Source organism: Meriones unguiculatus, chromosome 8 (genome assembly GCF_030254825.1).
Source record: "Meriones unguiculatus strain TT.TT164.6M chromosome 8, Bangor_MerUng_6.1, whole genome shotgun sequence".
NCBI lineage: Eukaryota > Metazoa > Chordata > Mammalia > Rodentia > Muridae > Meriones > Meriones unguiculatus.
In genome coordinates this window covers 18,679,901-18,699,823 of record NC_083356.1, presented here as the reverse complement: position 1 = coordinate 18,699,823, position 19,923 = coordinate 18,679,901, and the positions used below count along the sequence as shown (strand labels likewise).

The 19,923-nt window shown below is 50.0% G+C and overlaps 1 protein-coding gene across 5 annotated transcripts in view; it reads right to left on the bottom strand.

Moving 5' to 3' along the window:
* Positions 1 to 1,422: 1,422 nt before the first annotated feature.
* Positions 1,423 to 19,923, bottom strand: part of Pacsin2 (protein kinase C and casein kinase substrate in neurons 2) — a 98,353-nt gene continuing 79,852 nt past the window's right edge. For 4 of the 5 annotated variants that reach the window (XM_021643151.2, XM_060388937.1, XM_060388938.1 and 1 more), the window contains 9 exons: positions 17,705 to 17,861; positions 15,940 to 16,175; positions 14,851 to 15,006; positions 11,946 to 12,121; positions 10,031 to 10,151; positions 7,035 to 7,156; positions 4,984 to 5,106; positions 4,281 to 4,477; positions 1,423 to 2,982 (listed from right to left, as the gene is read on the bottom strand). In XM_021643151.2, coding sequence (XP_021498826.1) covers positions 2,870 to 2,982; positions 4,281 to 4,477; positions 4,984 to 5,106; positions 7,035 to 7,156; positions 10,031 to 10,151; positions 11,946 to 12,121; positions 14,851 to 15,006; positions 15,940 to 16,175; positions 17,705 to 17,861 — 1,401 coding nt within the window. In that variant the 3' untranslated portion in view covers positions 1,423 to 2,869. The remainder of the gene's footprint in view (positions 2,983 to 4,280; positions 4,478 to 4,983; positions 5,107 to 7,034; positions 7,157 to 10,030; positions 10,152 to 11,945; positions 12,122 to 14,850; positions 15,007 to 15,939; positions 16,176 to 17,704; positions 17,862 to 19,923) is intronic. The other variant, XM_021643154.2, reaches the window with a different exon arrangement.

The window sequence follows — 19,923 nt, the reverse complement described above, 5'->3', positions numbered from 1 at the left end:
CCCTACAGGCCTACCCTAATAGCCTGAGGCACTGGCATGGCCCGGTCCCACAGACCCCTTGGCCAAGCCAAGCCAAGCAGAGACTGGTCTGCTTGGTAGCTCCGCCATCCATCAGAGACCTCTGAGGACCAGTGTGCTTAACAGCTCAGATCTAGTACAGGGGCTATGGAGAGGCCAAGAGTACCTGGGATCTCAACCTGGGTAGTATGGAAAGGGCAGCCAAGGGTAGTGAAAGGTTCTAGCCCCAAGCCTAGATGATCAGAACCATGACAAGGTCTTGTGGAGTTCCCTGGCGCACACCTTCCTCCCCAATCCTTCTATATGTGAAAACTGAGGCCACTGTGCACCTTGAGCTTCCTGTGTTTAACCCAGAGGGCAGGACAGGAGATGGTCAGGAGGGCAAGGTTCCTTATTTGAATAAGGGGGTGTTGAGAAAGGGCCTGGCAGGGTGGCAGTTGTTCCATCCCACTTCCAGCCCCCATGGAGGGCAGTGAGGAGGCTGGCTGTTCCAAATCTGAGAGGTGGGCTTCAGTCGAGGTCTGCTCATGGAGCCTTGGGCAAATCACTGAGTTTCTAAAACCTGTCCTCTTCTAGGAACTCCAGCCTGCCCCACAGCTGCAGGCCAGAGGAGTTCACAGCACACGGACTGGTTCCCTAGCCTGGAGCTGCAGTCTTACTGTGATGTTTAAGACATACCTCCACCTCCAGCTTGCCAACTGTTCGGAGATCTGCCTCTGCCTTTCCCCACTTTGTCTCTACTGATTGGAGGAAGTAGAGGTAGAAGCTGGTGTCTACCCAGAGTAACAGGTGACCTGCTGGTGGGCCCAACCACTGCTCAGAAACCAGCAGAACAGAGGACACCCACCACACAAAGAGGTTGGAGGACACTGACTTGGCCTCTGCTCCTGCTGAGCCAGGCGGTTTACCCTGCAGGAAGGCCGAGAGCAGCTTCACTAGTGCTTGGAGAGTGCAAGGGCGGCAGCAGTCCTTTCACCTAGACTGGTCAGGGCTACCACACCTGGCTTTATTTTCTCACTTGATCCCAATAAGAGGCAAGAAGGTCTTGGAGGTTTTCTGTGCATTGAGGGGACCCGCACTGATCACCTTACCCCAGAGATCAGCTACTTGCAGAAACACAACAGTGGCACACACAGGTCAACACAGTAGGTTCATGGGTATGAGGACAACTATGGGGAGAGTAGCTGCTGGTCTTGTCCTGTTAGGTCTGGGGAAAGAGGGTGGTACCAGGAATGCCCTCCACAGGGATGCCCAAAGACCCTCAAGCCCCCAGCCTCTGGTGGCAGGAACACTGAGACATGGCCCGAGAAGGCATCTTGCCCAGTTTCAGAGCTGGTGCACCCCAAGGAGACAGGTCTATGTGAAGAGGAGGGCTGGTGGAAGGCAAAGGGGCTGTCAAACGCACAAGATCAACTGTTTATTGATTTGTTGTTGCTCTTCTAAAATACTATACATTTAAAGGAATTTCTAAACATTAAGGACTTGACAGCTTTTGGTCAATCTGTAGCTTAGGAACAAGGATTTCTGCTGGTAAGTTGTCATGACACATAGCCACAGCAAAATGGCACTCATGGCAAACAGTGAAGAAACACAAGTTGCTGATGTGCGACCTTGCACACTGTCTGAGCTAACAAAATAAAACTCTCTCTTTGCCCAACCCTGGGTCTCAGGACAGTCCCACTGCACCTGAGGACAAGGGTACTTGGAGGGACTTGTGTGTGTGTGGTGGGGTACTGCACCCCTCTAACTCTCCATTGAGTGACACAGGGACCGTGAAGCCTGGGCCACTGCAAACACCTAGGAGCTTTTCCAGTGCTCTGCCATGGAGACGGAGGCCTGGCCAATGAGCCTGTCTTCTCAGCAGCTCCACTCAGAGGCCAGAGCCACATCTTAACCGGGAGGAGGCTGACAGCAAGCCATGCCTATGCTTCAATGCCATGGGCTTCAAGCAGTTGACAAGCCCTGCTGTCAGAAGCCACCAGCTCTCAACAGTGGGTGAACTCTATAGATTCTCTGAATATCAAATAATATATACAGATATACATCACGACACGACGGTCTACTGTAAAGCATCTCCATCTACAGATGCAGCTGCTTTGAAAAGTTAGTCTTCTTATGTTTAACTTTCCAAATCACTAACAAAACTGTTAATATGCAAAAATTGAAGCAAGAATAGAGTGAAAATAGTTTCTAACCATGGTGATGCTGGAGAACGTTGCACAAGGTTACCCCTGCAACTGGCACTTGCCATGGAACTCCTGCTGCAGCAACCCCATATCTGAACACAGCACAAAGAAATTAAGACAGCGTCCATGGAGAACATCTCAGATCAGTCTAGGCCATAATTTAACTGACTGGAAGAGCATATAAAAAAAGTATAACTGTACAGTGCCTTTAAATTAAAACCTCAAACTTTTTACTCAGAATACGGCAAGTAAGTCTGTTCATTAAACTTGCAAGTAGGGACTCATCAGAGAAAATAATCAGTGGAACAAGAATCAGTGTGATCCGTCATTGACTTGGGAGGGGCAAGGGCAAGAAGGTGCAAATCCATGATACAGAGACCTGGTGGGGTGGGGAGGGGCCTGGCTCTCACTGTTGGACCATGTCTTCCTGTGCCTAGATCTGCCCAGATGTGCTTCGAAAGGGGCCAAGTCCCCAATGAAATCACCAGCTCATCTGCCTTCAAAGCATACCAGGAAGCCAAGAACAACAGAACCATCATCTTTTGCAGGTGGAGTGGATGCCTACACAGCTGCTGGGGGCGCTGGAGGTGTTACTGCCCAGGCCAAGGCTAACGGAGCTCCTGAACTGCCCACTTCCATTTCTCCGCCAGCCTGCCCATGGTCTGTCACTGGATAGCCTCAACATAGTTGGCTGGGTATAGGCCAACTTGGCCGCTGTCCAAGCGTCCCTTGCACCAACCCTGTTCATCTTCGTCCTCTATCTTGGTCAGCTCATCCCCTGTAAGACAAAAAGAGGGTGGCCTTAGTGACAGAGTGGGCAACACTGATCACAAAAACTCACCTGCACATCCAAATCCTATGTGGATGTGGAACATGCTTCTAGAAGGATTGACAGAGGGTCTCCAAAGCAGAGGGGTAGGCATCCTCCTGAAGGCAAGTTAAGACCCTGGATATTTCCCTACTAGTTGTATTCAAAGCTTCTGTCATAGAGGCCACTGTGGCCTGAAAAGGGCAGCTCTCGAGCGACCTTGGGGCGAGCAGCAGTCCAGATTGTGAGAGCACCAGGCGCAGCCTTGGGCCTATCCTGTGTGTCCTAGATTGCTTTGTTTAGCAACATGCCCCCATGTTTTCATTCTGTATGGTGGCTTAAGGTATCTTTAGGGCTCACTCCTGTGGCTCTTTGAGGTTCTGCTTCCTGAGTCAGAGACCTGGCAGAGTCCTGGGCAAACAGGGTCTGTGTCCTATACATTTCCATCTGCAGACAAGGAGTCTACCAAGTGCTAGCACATGAGGTGCTCTGGATGCAGAGGGCCTGAGTGTGCTGTACTGTTCTATCACGACACAGGAGCTCACTCTGTAAGCAGTAAGGGAAGGGGCCTGTGGTGAAAACTGCCTTGGCTCACAGTGAGGACACAGAGTAGGGCTAAAAAGATCATCACAGCAAAGTCTGCAGCACCGAAAAGGATGAACAAAAAGACTGGTAGGCAACATGAGATTACCAAGCTACACAGTTAAGAGGAGGGAGAGAGTTCTGGACCAGTGATGGAACTCTGACTAGCCCCCAAAGCCTTTGGAGGACACGCGGTCACTACAGTCCTTTCTTAAAATCTTGCTTCAAGTGACAGGTCAACTGTCAGCACAGCTTCTTCCAAGAAGCTTCCGGTTGGAGAGCAGAGACAAAGAGCAAACAGGAGGTAACCCAGAAAGACTGCGGCGATAGCTTGGTGGCTGCAGTAGTTAATCCTCTGCTGCTGACTGAGTAATCTGAGAACACAGAGATCTTAATAGAAATAACAGCACACAAGATGCCTGCAAAGGTAGAGCTATAACACCAGCTGGCAGCTAGCAGGCAGTGAAGGTCGATGGCTGACAAAGCTCCGCCCTAACACAAACAGTACACTCCCACCTCCCTGGCTGGAACAAGGGGACATGCAAAGATCAGGTAGGGGAAGGTATTGTGGTGAAGACCCACACATGAAACTAGCAGGAACTTGACAAGACTTCCAGAACAAAAGACAAGTCCCGCAGAAGGCTGACGTCTCTATTCCCAGTGGGGTATGTGGGGAGGGTACCTACCAGCCTTGAAGCTTAGCTCATCATGTTCCTGTCCCTCATAGTCATAGAGGGCCCGAACTCGCACTTCCGTTCCTGAGGTGGTGTCCTCATCAAATGGGTTAGAGTCCCCGTTGGCATCCGTAGAAGAGAAAGGGTTGTTAGACTCATCATCAGACCAGTCAGCAGGGTAATTCTGAGTCTTTTCGTAGCTGCTGACACTGAAACAAAGAGGAGGACATGAGGTACTTAGCACGGGACTGATAAAGAATGTGAGATCCCCACCCAGAGTTCCTGCCCCATAGGCAGCTGCAGCCAGGCCCTTCAGAGCCTTCATGCTATCCACATTCATCCTGCGCCCTCAAGGGAAGCTGGGGGCCTGTGAATACCCCAGAGTAGTGCCTGTAGGTAGACCTCGACCCTCTTCAGCAGGTCCCCCAGCTTAGACTGCCTGTCTGTCTTCCTGTAGTGGTGCTGTTCAGGCCTTAAAGGGTTAACAAAGGACAGGAAAAGCAAGCAAAGAGTGTTAGCTGTGCCCTCCCAGAGGGGTGGAAAGGCCTGACACTGTCCCAGCAGGCCTGAAATGCAGAGGGCAGGTGCCCAGGTCCTGGAGGCCCATGCATTGCTGAAGTGCTGAGGGGTGAGATCCCAAGAGACCCCTGGATATAGAGAGAGGAGACACAAAGAGAGCGAGGTGGAAGCCAGAGGGAAGTGTGTGTTCACCAACTTTTTGGCCTTAATGTCCTCCTTCTCACTGACGGTGCTGCCCGTGTCGTCCTCGTCCTCGAAGGGGTTGTAGCTGGACTGTAACTGCGTGGACTGGGCGGGGTTGCTCGGGACACTAAGGTTGCTAAGGGGAGAAAGAGAGCTTTAAGGGATCACAGCTTGGGGCCCCCTGAGGGCCCTGGTGACTCCAGCACAGAAGACAGTGACAGTGTCTCTAGATACAGCAGCTCCTCATTAGGAGGATGTTGCTTGAAGATTTTAGGTGGATGTGTGGCTATACGTGTGTCAACACATCTTGATTTATCTACAAGTTAACTGTCCACCACACATGCACAAGTACTTCCTGGCTCAGGGTTTCCCCACAGTCTCCTAGGTCCTCAGTCCCACGTAAGGCTAGCCAGTGGGAACAACTGATGGTGGAGCTCCTTGGGAAGCAGCAGCAAAGGAAGGACTGTATCCTTGGAGCAGGGGCCTTCCCAGCTCTCCAGTGTCCTGCTAACTACTAAACAGGCCAGCTCCCTCTTTGTGCTGAAGCTGCCACAATCAAAACTGAAGCTTGCTGCACAGAAGGGTCCTCTAATGCTCTGGAGTCAAATCAGTCTCAGAACTTGCCAATTACCTCCCAGTCCAATGCTAATAAGAGAGACACTGGGTGCTAAGGAGTAGGATGAAGGGGACACAGGGCATAGAACACTATCACGGAGCCACCACAAAAAAACATAGAAAGAGTCACCCTAGGACAGCAGTTCTCAACCTGTGGACTGCAACTCCTTTGAGGGAGTGTCAAATGACGCTTTCATAGGGCTTGCCTGAGACCACTGGAAAACACAGATATCAACAGTACAATTCATAAAAGTAGCAACAAAAATAATTTTATGCTTGGGGTCAACACAGCATAAGGAACTGTGTTAACCGGTCAGTAGCAATAGGAAGGTTGAGAACCACTGCCCTAGGCTGATGTACCGTGCTTCCTCAGCAGGGCTTTGGGCAGCATGCTCTTAAAATGGAGCAGCTACCACCCAAAAGCCAAGCAGGTGAGGGTGGGAAACCCCTCAGCTGCCAGAGTGACCCTGGCTGTCTGTTGGGATACAGGCAGGGTGTTTGACACCAGCAGACACTCTGACCTCCTGAGCTCCCTGCTCTAGCTGACCTCTGAGGGACTTGGTGCTGGGCACTGAACTGGTGCATCCTCTCTGGCCAGCACTAGTCCACAGGGTCCCCTGAGTCCCAGCTCCTTCCCTTCTACCCCCAGGCACATCGGGAGGACAGGTTGGTTCTGAGGTTGGTTACTCCAACAGAGCTCTCTGTAGAGCCACCATGCACAGCACCTGGGCAGCACCAGCCACATGTGACTGGAGAGCCCAGCGGGGTAGAGGGCTTAGTGCCTGGGCCAGTAAGCATGGCACTAAAATCTGAGCTAATGTAACCATTACCTACGCATGGCAGAGGCCTCTAGCCAAGTCCTACTGCACATTATTTCCAGAAGGTTCTAATGACCACACTTGGTACTCCTTCTGTCCACAAGCCATTTTAGACAATGAAGTCAGAGATTTCTGTGTTGAGGACAAGGGGGTACTCTATGCAGAGTGCTAGGACTGAACTAGGGCACTTATTTGCTGGCAAATGATCTGTTGAGTTACACCTCAAGCCTAGTGAGAAATAACTAACACTAAGTGAGGGGGGGGCATCTGTCCATCCCCCACTGTCCTGCAACTGCTGGCATGTGCATGGAAGTCCCACAGGATGATGCCACGGATATCATGTCTATCTGCTGTGTTCACCCAGGGCTGCACCATGGGGATAAACACAAGCAGCTAACCCCAGCAGCCCTGTACTAGGACAAGCACAATGTGCATGGGGCGCTTTCTCTGGATCTTTCAGGAGTTCGTTTCAGCACGAGCAGAAAAAGAATCCAGAGACGGGGTTTACCCAGAGCTCAGGGAGTTCCCAGAGCGTATGGGAATCATCCATGTGCCCAAACTAGTGGCATCCCAGGACCAGCAGATATCCTCATTCCTGACAGTCAGTTCTCAAGCTGTGACTGGAGCTCACCTGCCAGGCTTGTTCTGCCCAGACTGGTCACCTGTCTGGTTGATTCCCATTAAGGTGACACCATCAGCAGCCTTCTTCTTCTCTCTCCGGCTGAGAGTTCGATTCAGATCTGCAGACCACTCCTGGGCGATGGGCCACAGGAAGGAAATGAGAGGTTCATTTTCTGGGAAACCACAGTGGTCCAAAACACTTGTTCAGGCAGCAGCTACCCACCCTGTGCAACTAGTAATATTCAGCCTTGTGGTCCCTGCTCTCCCCTGTCTCCCAGAAAACCCCAAGCTACCTTTTGGGCCTAAAGGATATGAAGGTTGGCACCCATTTAACAACAGGTTGGCATCAAGTAGCAGACTTTATAGAACATGATGGTGACAGCAGAACTTAGTCTGAGGGCTGGATATGTAGTTCAGTGGTAGATGTCTGCCTAGCATACCTAAGGTCATAGGTTCTATACCAAACAATACACATACCACACCATACCTCACCCTCACCCAATCTCAGAAACAGCCTGAACCATAGCTGATGATGCTTACTGTCTTTTATTACAGTCCTGGAGAGCCTTCTAATCCCATTCCCTGTTCACCACGGTTCTTAGGCTCTATCCACCCACGACAGCTCTGGTGGTCTTGAGCCTCTCAAGTAGACAGGAGCCAGCCCTGTGGGGAACCTGGCTGAAGTACTTAATCTCTGAGCACCCTAGGTCACAACAGGGACCTAGCAAGTCTGAAGGAACCTGAGCAAGTCTGCCACATAGAAAACTAAACCAGGACTGAAAATAAAATCAGGGCCTAGGTGGCTATAGTACCACAAAGGAGGCTGACAGACAGGCACTGCACGCTCAAGTCTCCAAAGTCACTCCCTGATACATCACTCTAATCAGAGCGACATGCTGGCAGCTAACAGAAGAACAGAGGGCTTATGTCCCCAAAACCCCTTCTGCTTTCCCAACAAGAAGCTTTCAGTGGGAAAGGCGCTAGGTCTTGATTTTCCAGAAAAATCCAGTGTATTCATGCACTTAATGAGTTCTCCTTATCTCCCATCTCCACTATCAAATAAGTGTAATTATAATCAGTGAGATGGCTAATCAGGTAAAAGTGCTCGCCTTGAAAGGGAGACAACCCGAGGTCAAGCCCCAGAACCCATGGAAAGATGGAAGAAGAGAACCAGCCCCACAGAGTTGTGCTCTGGCTTACACACTCACTCCACTCCTCCACACGCAATTAAATTTAAATCCAATGTGCCTTGGTGCACGGCTCTGTTTCCTCTTATAAAATATCAGGCTCACAGTCATCTTAGACATGTTAAGCCTAGCTTTCCATTTGTCAGATGAGGAAATACAGAGGCCAAGAAAAACTGAGGTCCATATAGAGTGGATCACAGTCTTGGGCCAGAGACTTCAACCCAAGTCTCCTTGTCTTTTAATGACTGTCCTAATGGAAGTAAGTAGGCTAAGAACTCAGCTGGAACCTCACGTTCCCCATGGTCCTCTAACTACAAATGGACTCTAACAAGGGAATAATGGGATCAGCACCAGGAACTTTGGAAGAAGGGCCACAGAACTGGGGCCTCTACAGACAGGGAACTCAGTAGGCTGACTACATGCAGTAGGAAGCTTGGCAATCCATGAGTTAATCAAAAGCAGAAACTTACTTCATCCTTGTTGCATGAAAAACGAAAACAACTTCATTAGAGAAAGTCAGACACAACCTGGTAACAACTATCAATGTGAACACAAGGAACAGGGGAGGGCTGGACCCCAGAGAGGGGCCCGCAGACTCTGGCCAGGGTACTCCCTCCTTGAGGACAATTAGCCCGATCGTTTCCACCGCTGCCCTCTCTGGTTTAGGAGGCACTCTGAGGGAAGCAGGAGACTTCATGAACACGGTGCCCTGTGCCACTCTAGAGCAACAAGCAGACTGGGAGCTGAGTGCGAGCTATGCCTAAGATACCACTCAGCATACTTCTTCCTGGTGTGTGTGGCACTGGAAGAAGGACTGTTGCCTCTGGGGCCACTTACACTAGAAAAGGCCCTGGACTTCAATGTCTTGTAGGGGTCTGCTCTGGCAGCCTCCTGGTGGTTAGATGTAGGAGATGCTCAGCTCAGCTCCTGCCATTTGGAGATATCATGAATTCCAGAAAAAGAAGTGTGGGAGCAAGGACAGATGCAGGTCCAAAGGGCTGAGGAACTTGTGGGGAGCCCAAGTTTATGTGATAACCCAGCATAGATCAGGTTATACTCTGCAATAACCCCAGGTGGCTATTCATACTGTAACACGGAAAAACTAAGCCACATAAGGGACTTGCTTATTCAAGTCCCAAAGCTATTAAGGGGTAAGGACAGATGCCGCCCAAGCTCTGGCTATCAGGCCAGAGAAGCCATAGGGCCTGACCTGAAGGACTCTTCTCAGCAGCTGCAGGGTTGGGGCTCACACCACACCCAGTGAATGAGGAGGAGACAATGCTTTCCCTCAGGGAGCATGGCTAGTGGGGCTTTCAGCCACTACCTTCTACACTGTCAGGAAAGTGGGTGGGTCTGCTGATCAAACCCTAGCCTCAAGATCCACAGGCCCTTGCATTTATAACATAAAGACACTGCACAGCTCTGGCCCACAAGATGGAAGAACAGGCAAACTAGGCAAACTCACATTGAGCCAAGATTCACTGAATTTTACAGCCCAAGGCAGAAAAAAACCCTCGGTGGTGCGGGGGAGGGGGGAATCAGGAGAGCAACTCATTGATACTGGCTAGCCCTTGTGGCCCAACATGATGCCTGGGGCCAAAATGGGCACTCTGTATGGCAGGATAAACATAACAGGGGAGTGCCAATGGTAAGTGATGGTATCTGAAGGATTTCAGACACAGTGCCTGGGACACTGGACACCACTACAGTCAGACATTTGCATACATAAAGCAGGGAGTGTGACCAACATTCATAGCTCAACTAGAGGGCCAGAGGCTTCTTCCCGGGTGGACAGAGTTATAGACACAAACCTCCTTACCTCAAACTGTGGCCAGTTCATGGCCATTCCTGGTCCATGGTTGGTTCGGAACCACCTCAGGTCCTCTACTGCATCAGCTGCTTTGATGCTCTGCTCCAGCTCTCGGTAAATGGTTTTATAGCTAAACCAGAGACAGAAAGACAGCTCTACAAAAGGCAGAGGCCAGCTACCATTCCTTGCACCCTCAGCAGGCCCTGTAGCCTGCATGACAGTCTCTGTAGCCTACATGAATGAGTTTCCCAGACAGAGATGAGGAACAGCATTCCCCGGCCATCTCATGTACAGATGCAGACATCATCCTCTAGAACCCAGGACCCAACAACAAGTAAGTTTCCTGGCAAGCCAGGTGGCACACTGAGGTCACGCTGTGCTGTGTGGGTGCAGCTCTGCAGTCCCACCCAGTCAGGTCATGTTGAGGAAGAAGCCATTTGAGAAGAGGTCCAGAGTGCCCCCTCCTCCATTCCTCTCAGGAGAGGTGGAGGTTTCCTTCCCCCTGTGAAAGGCATCAAGGGAGGAGGGCAGAACTGTAGGACCCAGCCCAGCCTCCTGGGGCCAAAAACATGGGTCTTGGCTGGACCTGATATTTCACTTATCTGTAGAGATGGTTCTTTTTTCTGAGTCTCAGTTTCCATCTCTCCTGAGTGGAGGCAATACCTCTTCTCTCTAAGGACTGAACTGTGTCCTAAGCTGGACATGTGACCTTTGCACAGCATGGTCTTTTAGAGTGAACACCTTAAAATGGGTTCAATAAAGTGGCCCCAATGCATCAGGGCTGCTGTCTTTATAGAGAAAGAGAAATCTGCACTAGACACTCAGGGAAAGATGGCCAGGGGACAGGAGAGAAGTGGTCAGATGGCCAGGAAGCTGAGGACTCTGGCAGGCCCCACATGCTGGGAGAGCAGAAGGGACCTGCCTGGAGTTTTTAGGGGAAGCGTGGCCACACCTTGGTTCATGACTTCTGTCTTCTAGAACTGAGCATGAGCTTCCCTTGTCTGACACTCAGCTTCTGTTACAGCAGCCTCAGGAGCGACTACACCATGGACCACCGCAACCACCCCAGGTGGCTTCTTAGAACATAGAGACAAGCCGTGCTGATTCTGGCCTTTGTCACATGCCAAGCACAAACATAGTGGAAGGTGCCTCACACACAGAGGAGCAGGACACAGTCCCATGCCTGTCCCTGTCCCCTAAGAGCTGTGCAGCACCTCAGTTTCCTCATCAGCACGATGATGTGGGAAATGCTACCCACTTTCCATGCTGTCACAAAGATAAAATGAATGACAGCAAGCAGCTGTGCAATGACTGCTTTGTACCTTTTAGAAGGGACAAAGGGGATGCCATTTTTCTACTGACAACAAGCTTTGACCTGACATTCATTTCTCAATGGTTCTGCTAGATGAATGAAGGAGATTTCTATCTGTCCCCAGTCATCTGGGTCTCTCCTGATGCAGACCCACTGTGTCACAAGTCAAAGTGGAGTGTCTCACCATTCTGGCCTCCCCAGGACCTGCAGCCTGAATGTCAAAGGTCAAGCTGGCAGCAGGGATGAGAAGGCCTCATAAATTTTACAAGGGGCAGTCCCAGAGGCAGAGGACATGAGGCCTGGACAATGCTGCATCAGTCCAGATTGTTTTCCAGAATGCCAAGTGGCAGGTCTGAACTGTGGCACCAGAACAGACCGTTCCAGACCCATTCAGAGCTGTCAGCATTAAGCCCACGATGCCTACCCTGCTCAAGCCTCCATGGCTATGCTGTATGCTGGCTAAAACAGGCCTCTGGGCATCTGGAATGTGGTGTGAAAAGCCCTCTTGGTAGCTGTCCTCCCATCTCCCAAGGCAGCTATGCATCACCTGAGTCTATTCAATACCAGCTTCCCCGTGACTCACACCGATGGGATTTGCTCAGGGGAACTTACCTAGCCACGTTGGACAGGTCCAGGTGCTTCTGAACCTCCAGCAGAACCTCCCGGAAAAACTTCAGGCGCTTTTCTTCAAACTGCTGACACTGCTCGAACACCTGCTCCATGTTCTCCATGTACTGGGGTGTGGTCTGATCAAGCTCCTTCAGGGCCTTCTCATACTTGTCCTTAGTCTATGTTAAAATTGGCACAGACAGAGGTTTGCTTCCAACCCACATCTGTTTACCCCACATGCCCTGCTGCTTCTTAGCCAAGTGCTTCCCCCAACAGGTATATAAGTGAGAGATGGTCACCCCTGTACTCAGATGGCCTACTAAAAGGTTAATAAGGGCTCTAACTTCATTACAAAATTCACACCTGAATGGATTATTAGAAGGTAGGGCCCAGTTAGAGGAAGTCTCAGAGATCAAGTCTCTGATGGATCTGCTTTGTCCTTTTTGAGATTTTTATTTATTTATTCAATGTATGAGTGCTCTATCTGCATGTACACCTGCAGGCCAGAAGAGGGCATCAGATCCCAGTATAGAAAGCTGTGAGCAACCATATGGTTGCTGGGACTTGCACTCAGGACCTCTGGAAGAGCAGACAGTGCTCTTAATTGCTGAGCCATCTCTACATCTCCAATCTGGCTTGTCTTTGGCATCTTCCTTCCTGTGCTGTTTCTGCCTACTATTAGGTAAGTAACCCTCTCTACCACATGGTCCCTCTGTCATGGTGCTCTAACTTGAAGGTCCAGAACAACAGAGCCCAGGCAGCCCTTCCTGAAATCTCTGAAACTGAACCAAGATAAATGGTTCCTCTTTCACGTTGTTTTTCTGATATTTTTCACAGTAACAAGAACTGACTGTCTGAGTGACCAGGTTCTGCTCATTGATGATTTCCAAGGTGAAGTGAGGGAAGCAAGGTCTGGCCACCTATTTGTTACAAGGTTCTACATTATGAGGCCCTGAGAACTGAAGAGAGCTATGGGTTTGTCTGAAAGTACTTTTACACTACAGCACACACATCCTTGCTCTCCGTACCCCTCCCCCTCTATTCCAAGGAAGGTATCTAGGCCACTGGAATAACTTCTTTGTTGTCTTACACGAGGGCACCAAATCTAGCCCAGGACTCAGGCTCCTTATGTTCTAAAGAGACACTTCTTCTGGAAGCCTTTCCTGACCTACGAGGTACAGTTTCCATCCACATTCTGGGCCCCATTCCTGTTTTAACCCTCTTGGATTCTGGTTCCTTAATTTCTTATGAATGTACAGATGGTCACGCTGAGTCCTCTATGAGGAACGGAAAGGTCACTTATGCAAGAACAGAGTTCCACAGACACTCTGGGTACACCCCGCCATCTTTCACACTATCCTGTGCCCCAACATGGAAGCACTGTGTGGGAGCTCTAGATCACAGGGCCCCAGCACTGAGAAGCAGAGGCCTTCAAGTCATAACACCTGGAGCCTTTGGAGTAGCAAACGGTCCTTTTACTGGACTCCCCACTTTCAGCTTGACTATACTGAGGCTATGTCCTGCCTCCGAGTCAAGCAATGACCAAGGCAGGGTCATCACTATTCAGAAAAGCCCTAGCAGAGATAGACAAAGTCCCCAGTTGCCCTCAGAAGTATGCCGTGCTGCAATGTGAGCCTCCTCTCTGATGAACACAGCAAGACACATTTCCTTCCTAGCCAGGAAGAAACAGTCTGTGAACAGCAGCTGGTGTTAGCTTGCACTCCTCTCTAGCATTCTAGGGCTACCCAGACGACTCGGGCTCTGAGGTCACAGGCAGACCACCCAGGGAGGGAAAGTTCCAAAAGGGAAGCTACCACTACAAATGTCTGTCTCCCTGACACACACTTCAGTCAGACCTCAGGTTCTGGGTCTGTTCTGCTGAAGCACCAGACTGGTGGGATCTGCTCTGCGTGGTGAAAAACAAGGCTTTTACCTCTCCTTCCTTAACACACAGACATACAGGCTAAAAGGCAGGGAGAGAGACAAGACAAAGAAAACACACACACATACACACACACACACACACGTGCACACAATGGATGTGCTATATCTGTGCTGTATCTTTCTTCTAAGCACCTTCCTGAGCAGCAGATTCCTGTGGTCCTGACAGGTGCTTTTAGCATTTCCCAGGCCCTATGTTTCTTGATCTCAAGTGCCCACTGCTATCTAACACGGAGGCACAGCTCCCTCATCTGAGGCTGTTCCAGAGCTCCCCCAACTCCTGACCTCAGCTGGGTCAGGGGCCACTTGAGCCACAGACCCTTATGGAGATGGCACTTCTCCTTGGTAGGTGAAGAGGTGAAAAGAGCAGTGCAGGGTGCAGGATCTAGAGTCAGATGCCCTGCTCTCACATTACAGAGCAGCATGTTATTTATGCTAACTGACCTTGGCTCGTTATTCAAAGCAGGAATGCCATTACACAACCCAAAGACAGCTCACTGCCTCATCTGAAGCCAGGCAAGGGTGTCAAGTGGGTGACAATCAGCTCAGCACTTGCATCTGCCAGCCTCAAATCCTGTTGGGACTCAGCCTGCTGTGACCTCACTCCATCTTCTCCTGTAGACTCAGGCTGGCCAGACCAGTGGCAGGGAGGTAGGCCCTGGGTATCACTTATAGAGCAGATGAAGGGGAGCAGAGAAGCCCAGCCCCTAGGAACTTCTAAGGGGAGCAGAGAAGCCTAGCACCCAGGACTTCTAAATGACAAGATGCCACCTAATATTTCATTCTGGTGACTCTGGGGCCTCTCTGTACCAGTGGGGCACATCAGATTACCAAGTGGTCTACACTGACCCACTGAGGGAGACCACCTCACAGTAGAAGCAGAAGGGCTCCCAGAACACTACTTCTGTTCTACATGGGTCAACAAGTGACGCTGACATTCAACTCAGCAAAGCAAGTGCATGTTTACCTTCAGAACATCCTGTTTGCATTTTTCTATCTTGTCTTGCAGTTTCTTCAGCTGCTCAGGGTTGAGGGACGGATCTGCTTTGCTGTTGGCTTCTCTAGAGATGGCCAGCTTCTCCTCTTTGCATGCTGTGTGGTGTGCTTTCTTCGCTGCTTCCACCTACAGGAGAGTAAGCTGTGAGTGCAGCACTGCTTCAAGTGCAGACCTTCAGAGACTACACAGGCTGGGGAACTGCAGGTGCTGTCAGATGAGGGAAAGGCAGGGACAAATGTCCATGCCTCATCATTGTTAACAACTACCTCCAACAAAAGGCCCCACTCTGTAAATACTTCTCCATGCATGGTTCTAAGCACTGAGGACACAGGACAGAGATCAATCCATGTCTTAATTTGTAGATTTAAATTAGGTGGCCAAATGCAGGCATCATTAAATGATGGAGTAAATTAGAAGGGGTTGAGTGCTTTGGAGAAAAACCAAGCAGGAGAGATACTGGTAACACCAGAAGTGCAGGGATAGAATTCTATAGGGAATGGTAGGAAAACACTTCCTGAGATTGCCTGGAGTAAAGAAAGAGGTGTAGATATCCAAGGAAAGAGCATGTCAGAATAGCCAACACATGGAAGCTCCAAAAAAAAAAAAAAAAAATCTGTCAGGCATGTTTCTGCATGCCTTTAATCCCAGCAACTCAGGAAGCAGAGGCTGATGGACCTCTGTGAATCCCAGGCAAGTCTAATCTACACAGTGAGTCCAGGCCAAGCAGTCACACCCTGTCAAAAGTGAGACCCTGGTGTGTGTGTGGGGTGCCTCTCACTCTTTGTAAAAGGCTTAAGGTGGGCTTGCAGAAATTAGGTTACAATTTCCAAGGACTTTTCTTTTAACAAAGGGTCATCATACATTGTCCATATTGGTCTCAAAGTTAGGAGCTTATATCAGGGTTTCTCAGCCTTCCTTAGCAACAGAGATGGCCTGTTCTCTACCCGATATATGGCTAAGGCGAGTTCCTGAAAGTACAGGAAGGGAGCCCTATCAACGGAGCGGCCACCAGGAGAGAGGCAAAGCAGGGCCAGTAAGAAGGCTGACGGAGGGAGATACCTCTTTCAGCTTCTTGGCCCAGGGCTTCTGGGCCTTCCGGAAGCCATCCTCTGCTTCTTTGGTCTCCTTAAAGCCTCCCATCATCTGCTTGTGAAAGGCTTCTTTCTGCCAGTTCTTGATCTTCTCAAAGTCTTCATTCATCAGGAATGCCTTCACTTCTAGGTGCAGCTCGCTCACTCTCTCTGCTTCAGACATGACAGCCATCCAGGCCTTCTCCACAGTCCCATACTGTGGACCTGACACAGGAGAAGCATGTTAACTTAGCCTCTGCTAGCAGCAGGATTTCCTGTCACTCCTATAGCTGTCCACCTGGGAGCAGCCAGACAATTTCTTTTCTAAAGCCTTTGAGCTCTTGTGTGTGTACACATGCATATGTGTGCATGTAATGTGTACATGTGAGAGCATATACACCTGATATGTATATTTTACATGCATGTGTGTGAATGAATGTACATGTGATGCACATACACAGTTTATGTGGAGGCCAAGGCTCATGTTAATCTTCCATAATTACCTCTTTGTGTTTTTTGATAGTCGCATAGGACCAGAGCTCACAGATTCAGCTAGACAGGTTGGCCAGCGATTGCCCAGGATCTTCTAGACTCTATTTCACAGAACCAGATTACAGGTTTGCGGTGCTGTACTTGGCTTTTTTGAAAGACCTTTATTTTAAATGTGTTGCGTGCCTACATAGATATATGTGCATGCCTGGTGCCCAAGAAGGCTAGAAGGGTATATTCTCCCTCCCTCCTTGAATTACAGGTGGTTTTTAGCTGCCAGGTCCTCTGATCTTTCAGAGTCACTAATGCTCTTAACCACTGAGCTGTCTCCCCAGTTTTGTGCCTAACTTTTATGCAATAAGGAGCTGGGGATCAAGACCTCTGTTTGCATGGCAAGTGCCTACCCACCTAAGCCCGATCTCTCTGAGGTTTGTAAGACAATCCTTCCTGCATTCTGCAGATCTCAATTTGTTTACATGTGGCCAAAAAGGGGAGAACTCTCTGAAGTGAGCTGCCTACCCCTCACAACCAAACATTCTCTTGCTCCCACAACAGTCCACGATTGTGAGTGGTCTCCCTCAAGATGAACTCACCTTTATTCATGCACATGAGCAGTGGGCCCAGAAAATAACAGTGTCAATAGAGATAGGACAGGGAACATTTTGTAGTCCCAGGGGATTAGGGAAGATTCAAAGAGTCAATTTTCCACTGAATCCAAGCTCCACTCCTTTCTGTCAGGAAGCGATCAGAGACTGCCGGTTGCTGTGAGCACCTCAATGATCCAGCCGGATCTCACCCGGTTCACCTTGCCCTTCCTACCCCAACCCCTTATCAAAGTGACAGTCCTGATTAAGAGTTTTCCTCCTAAGCCTTGGGGAACAAAGAACTAGGAAGGAATGAAATGACAATAGTGTCCCTACACAATCCAGAGATTTCTGCGTGGGCCTGTGCAGTTTCTCTCTCCTCTCTTCGAGCATAGACTTCCTTTCTGCTGAGGAAATGGTCCTCTATACTATAGGCACCCTCAGGCCCTCAGAAGCTGTCAATCTCCTGTGAATGACCGGAGAGGCAAAGGCTGCAACAAGAGATCAGGGATCTTCGCAACTGGCAGTTTGGTGGGCAAAAGCTCATGAAGCCTGTGCTTACAAAGTGACAGGCACCACACAGGCCTCCCCCACAAAAAAAAACCACAGCCCCAGGCCTGAGCAATTCATCAGGAATCCCTGACAAGTGGGTAGCTGGTACCCATGCCCAGGGTTACTTACCCTTCTCTACAAGCTGCCTCCAGCGTCGGGCCCACTCAGTGAGCTGCTGTGCATATGCCTTCTCAATGCGGGCCCGCTCGTGCAAACAGTTCATGAGGTCACCACATAGGCGGTGGCCATCATCGATCCGCTTCACAGTCCGCTTGTAGTTCCCAACCTGTGAGATAGAGCTATGCTGTGGGGCGAGCACTGAGGGTGGCTGTGCACTGACCCTCCAGCATGGCTAGCCTATCTCTGGGTTGCTGCCATATAAGCCAGTGGGGTCCCCTCATGTTCATCCCATCTCCCCAGACTGATGGTTACCATATGTCACCAGATGCCCCCACCCCCATTTTATTACCAAGAGGAGTAAGTCAGCAAACTGGAGCTTCTGTGTATACCACTCCAGGTCAGGTCCTGGAGCAGACACTAACTGGAAGGTCAGGGAAGGAGGCAGGTGAGCAAGGTGGAGGGCTGAGGGAGGCCGGCACGTGTTCAGGCAGATGGAGCAGGGTTGGCTTCCCTGAGCAGGTAACACGTAACTAAATCCTCACCTGTTGGAGTATTACTACTTCCCAATGACACAGTACAAGTATTTCCCACCTACTTAGTGCCTACTATGCGCCAGACACCATGATAGGTGTTTCACACACTGCCTAACCCTTTAAGCGGCAGAAAGTGTCCCCTACTTTACAGATGAGGAAACTGAGGCTTAGAGTAGCTGAGAACTGGCTAAGACTACACAGTCACCCTGGCTGGGCTGGAGCTTACGGCAGTTTGTAAAATATTTTTGGGTAGAACAGCCTAGATGGCAAAGCTCAGATTCTAACCTGATTCGTCAAGGACAAGCTTTGGCTACTCTTTTTCACACACAAAGAGAGAAGCTAGATTATCTAAATTAGACATAGCTATGAAAATACTTTCATACTCTATGTGTGTGGTTATATGTACACACGTGCACATGGGGTTGGAGGTCAGAAGTCAATGTCATGCATCTTCTTTGATTGTTCTACTTTTGTTGTTCATTTTATTTTTTGAGACAAGGTCTTGATGAACTTGGAGCTCACTCGCAGATTTGGCTGTACTAGCTGGCCACCAAACCCAGAGAGCCTTCTGTCTTCACCTATGGCACCCAGTTGCAGGCATGTGCCATCACTGTCAGCTTTTCACGTGGATGCTGCAGATCTGAATTCAGGTCGCCATGCTTACATGCCATGCCACTACTGACTGAACTACCTTGAGCCTGCTTCATCCTTCAAGCTATGGGCTTTGAAAGGCTACCCATGCAAACAGGGGAGGGCCCCCGGCAAACAGCACAGAAGAAGGACTGTATGTATTCTCGTTAGCTTCCTACCATGGTCTTCAAAACTCTGAAGCCCTCTCAGGTTTCCTAGCAGTCTTTACCCACTGGCTCTCCAGTACACTGTTCAGCCTGGAGGCCCTGAGGAAGGTGGGCTTGCACAAGGGGCGGTCTCTCTGCAGTGCGGTCTCACTTCCAAGTCTCTCTTCTTCAGTGCTGAGCTAACTAAAGGAGAAGGGCTGCTGGAGATGACTGCAATAGGGAGAAAGACAACACCTGGCAAGAGAACAAACATGCAGCTACTGCACACAGATGCTAGGAGTGAGAGATGGTGGCTACAACACTTAGAAACGCTGTCCCTGGGGCCAGAGCTCCAGGCGGACTAAGGTAATGACATCCTCCGCAAGACCCAGAATCCTGCTGAACAGCAAAGACCCCTAGAAGACAGCCAGCCTGGGAACCCAGAGGCCCAGCATGGCTTTGCCACTTACTGGAGGGTAGAACTCTTGAACCCCACTGTTAATCATATACCTTCCGCAGAGCCCCTTGCAGCCCAGGCAAAGCCTTACTGTTCTCCTCAGCAAGGCTGGCAGTTCAGCAGCGCAACTGGGGCCTGATTGCTCAGTTTTCCTTTTCTTTACCACAAAAAGAAAACAACAGCAGCAACGAACAGTCTCCGCAACACACACTTGGTCCTCTTCAAGTGGGACTTTGTGGTCTCTTTGACATTTACAGAAGAACAAGAAAATAATAATAATACAACTGAGTACCACTGGGCTGATGGCCAGAGGAAAAGAGTCAACCTGACTGAGTCTCGGTGGCCACATGGAAACACAGACACACAGTGTTCATCTGTCACAGCAGTGCTCAACTGAAGACCTGCTCACCTCTTCAATGGTCAAAGCTGAGAGCCAAAAATTTCAGGAAAGGGAAGAACAGC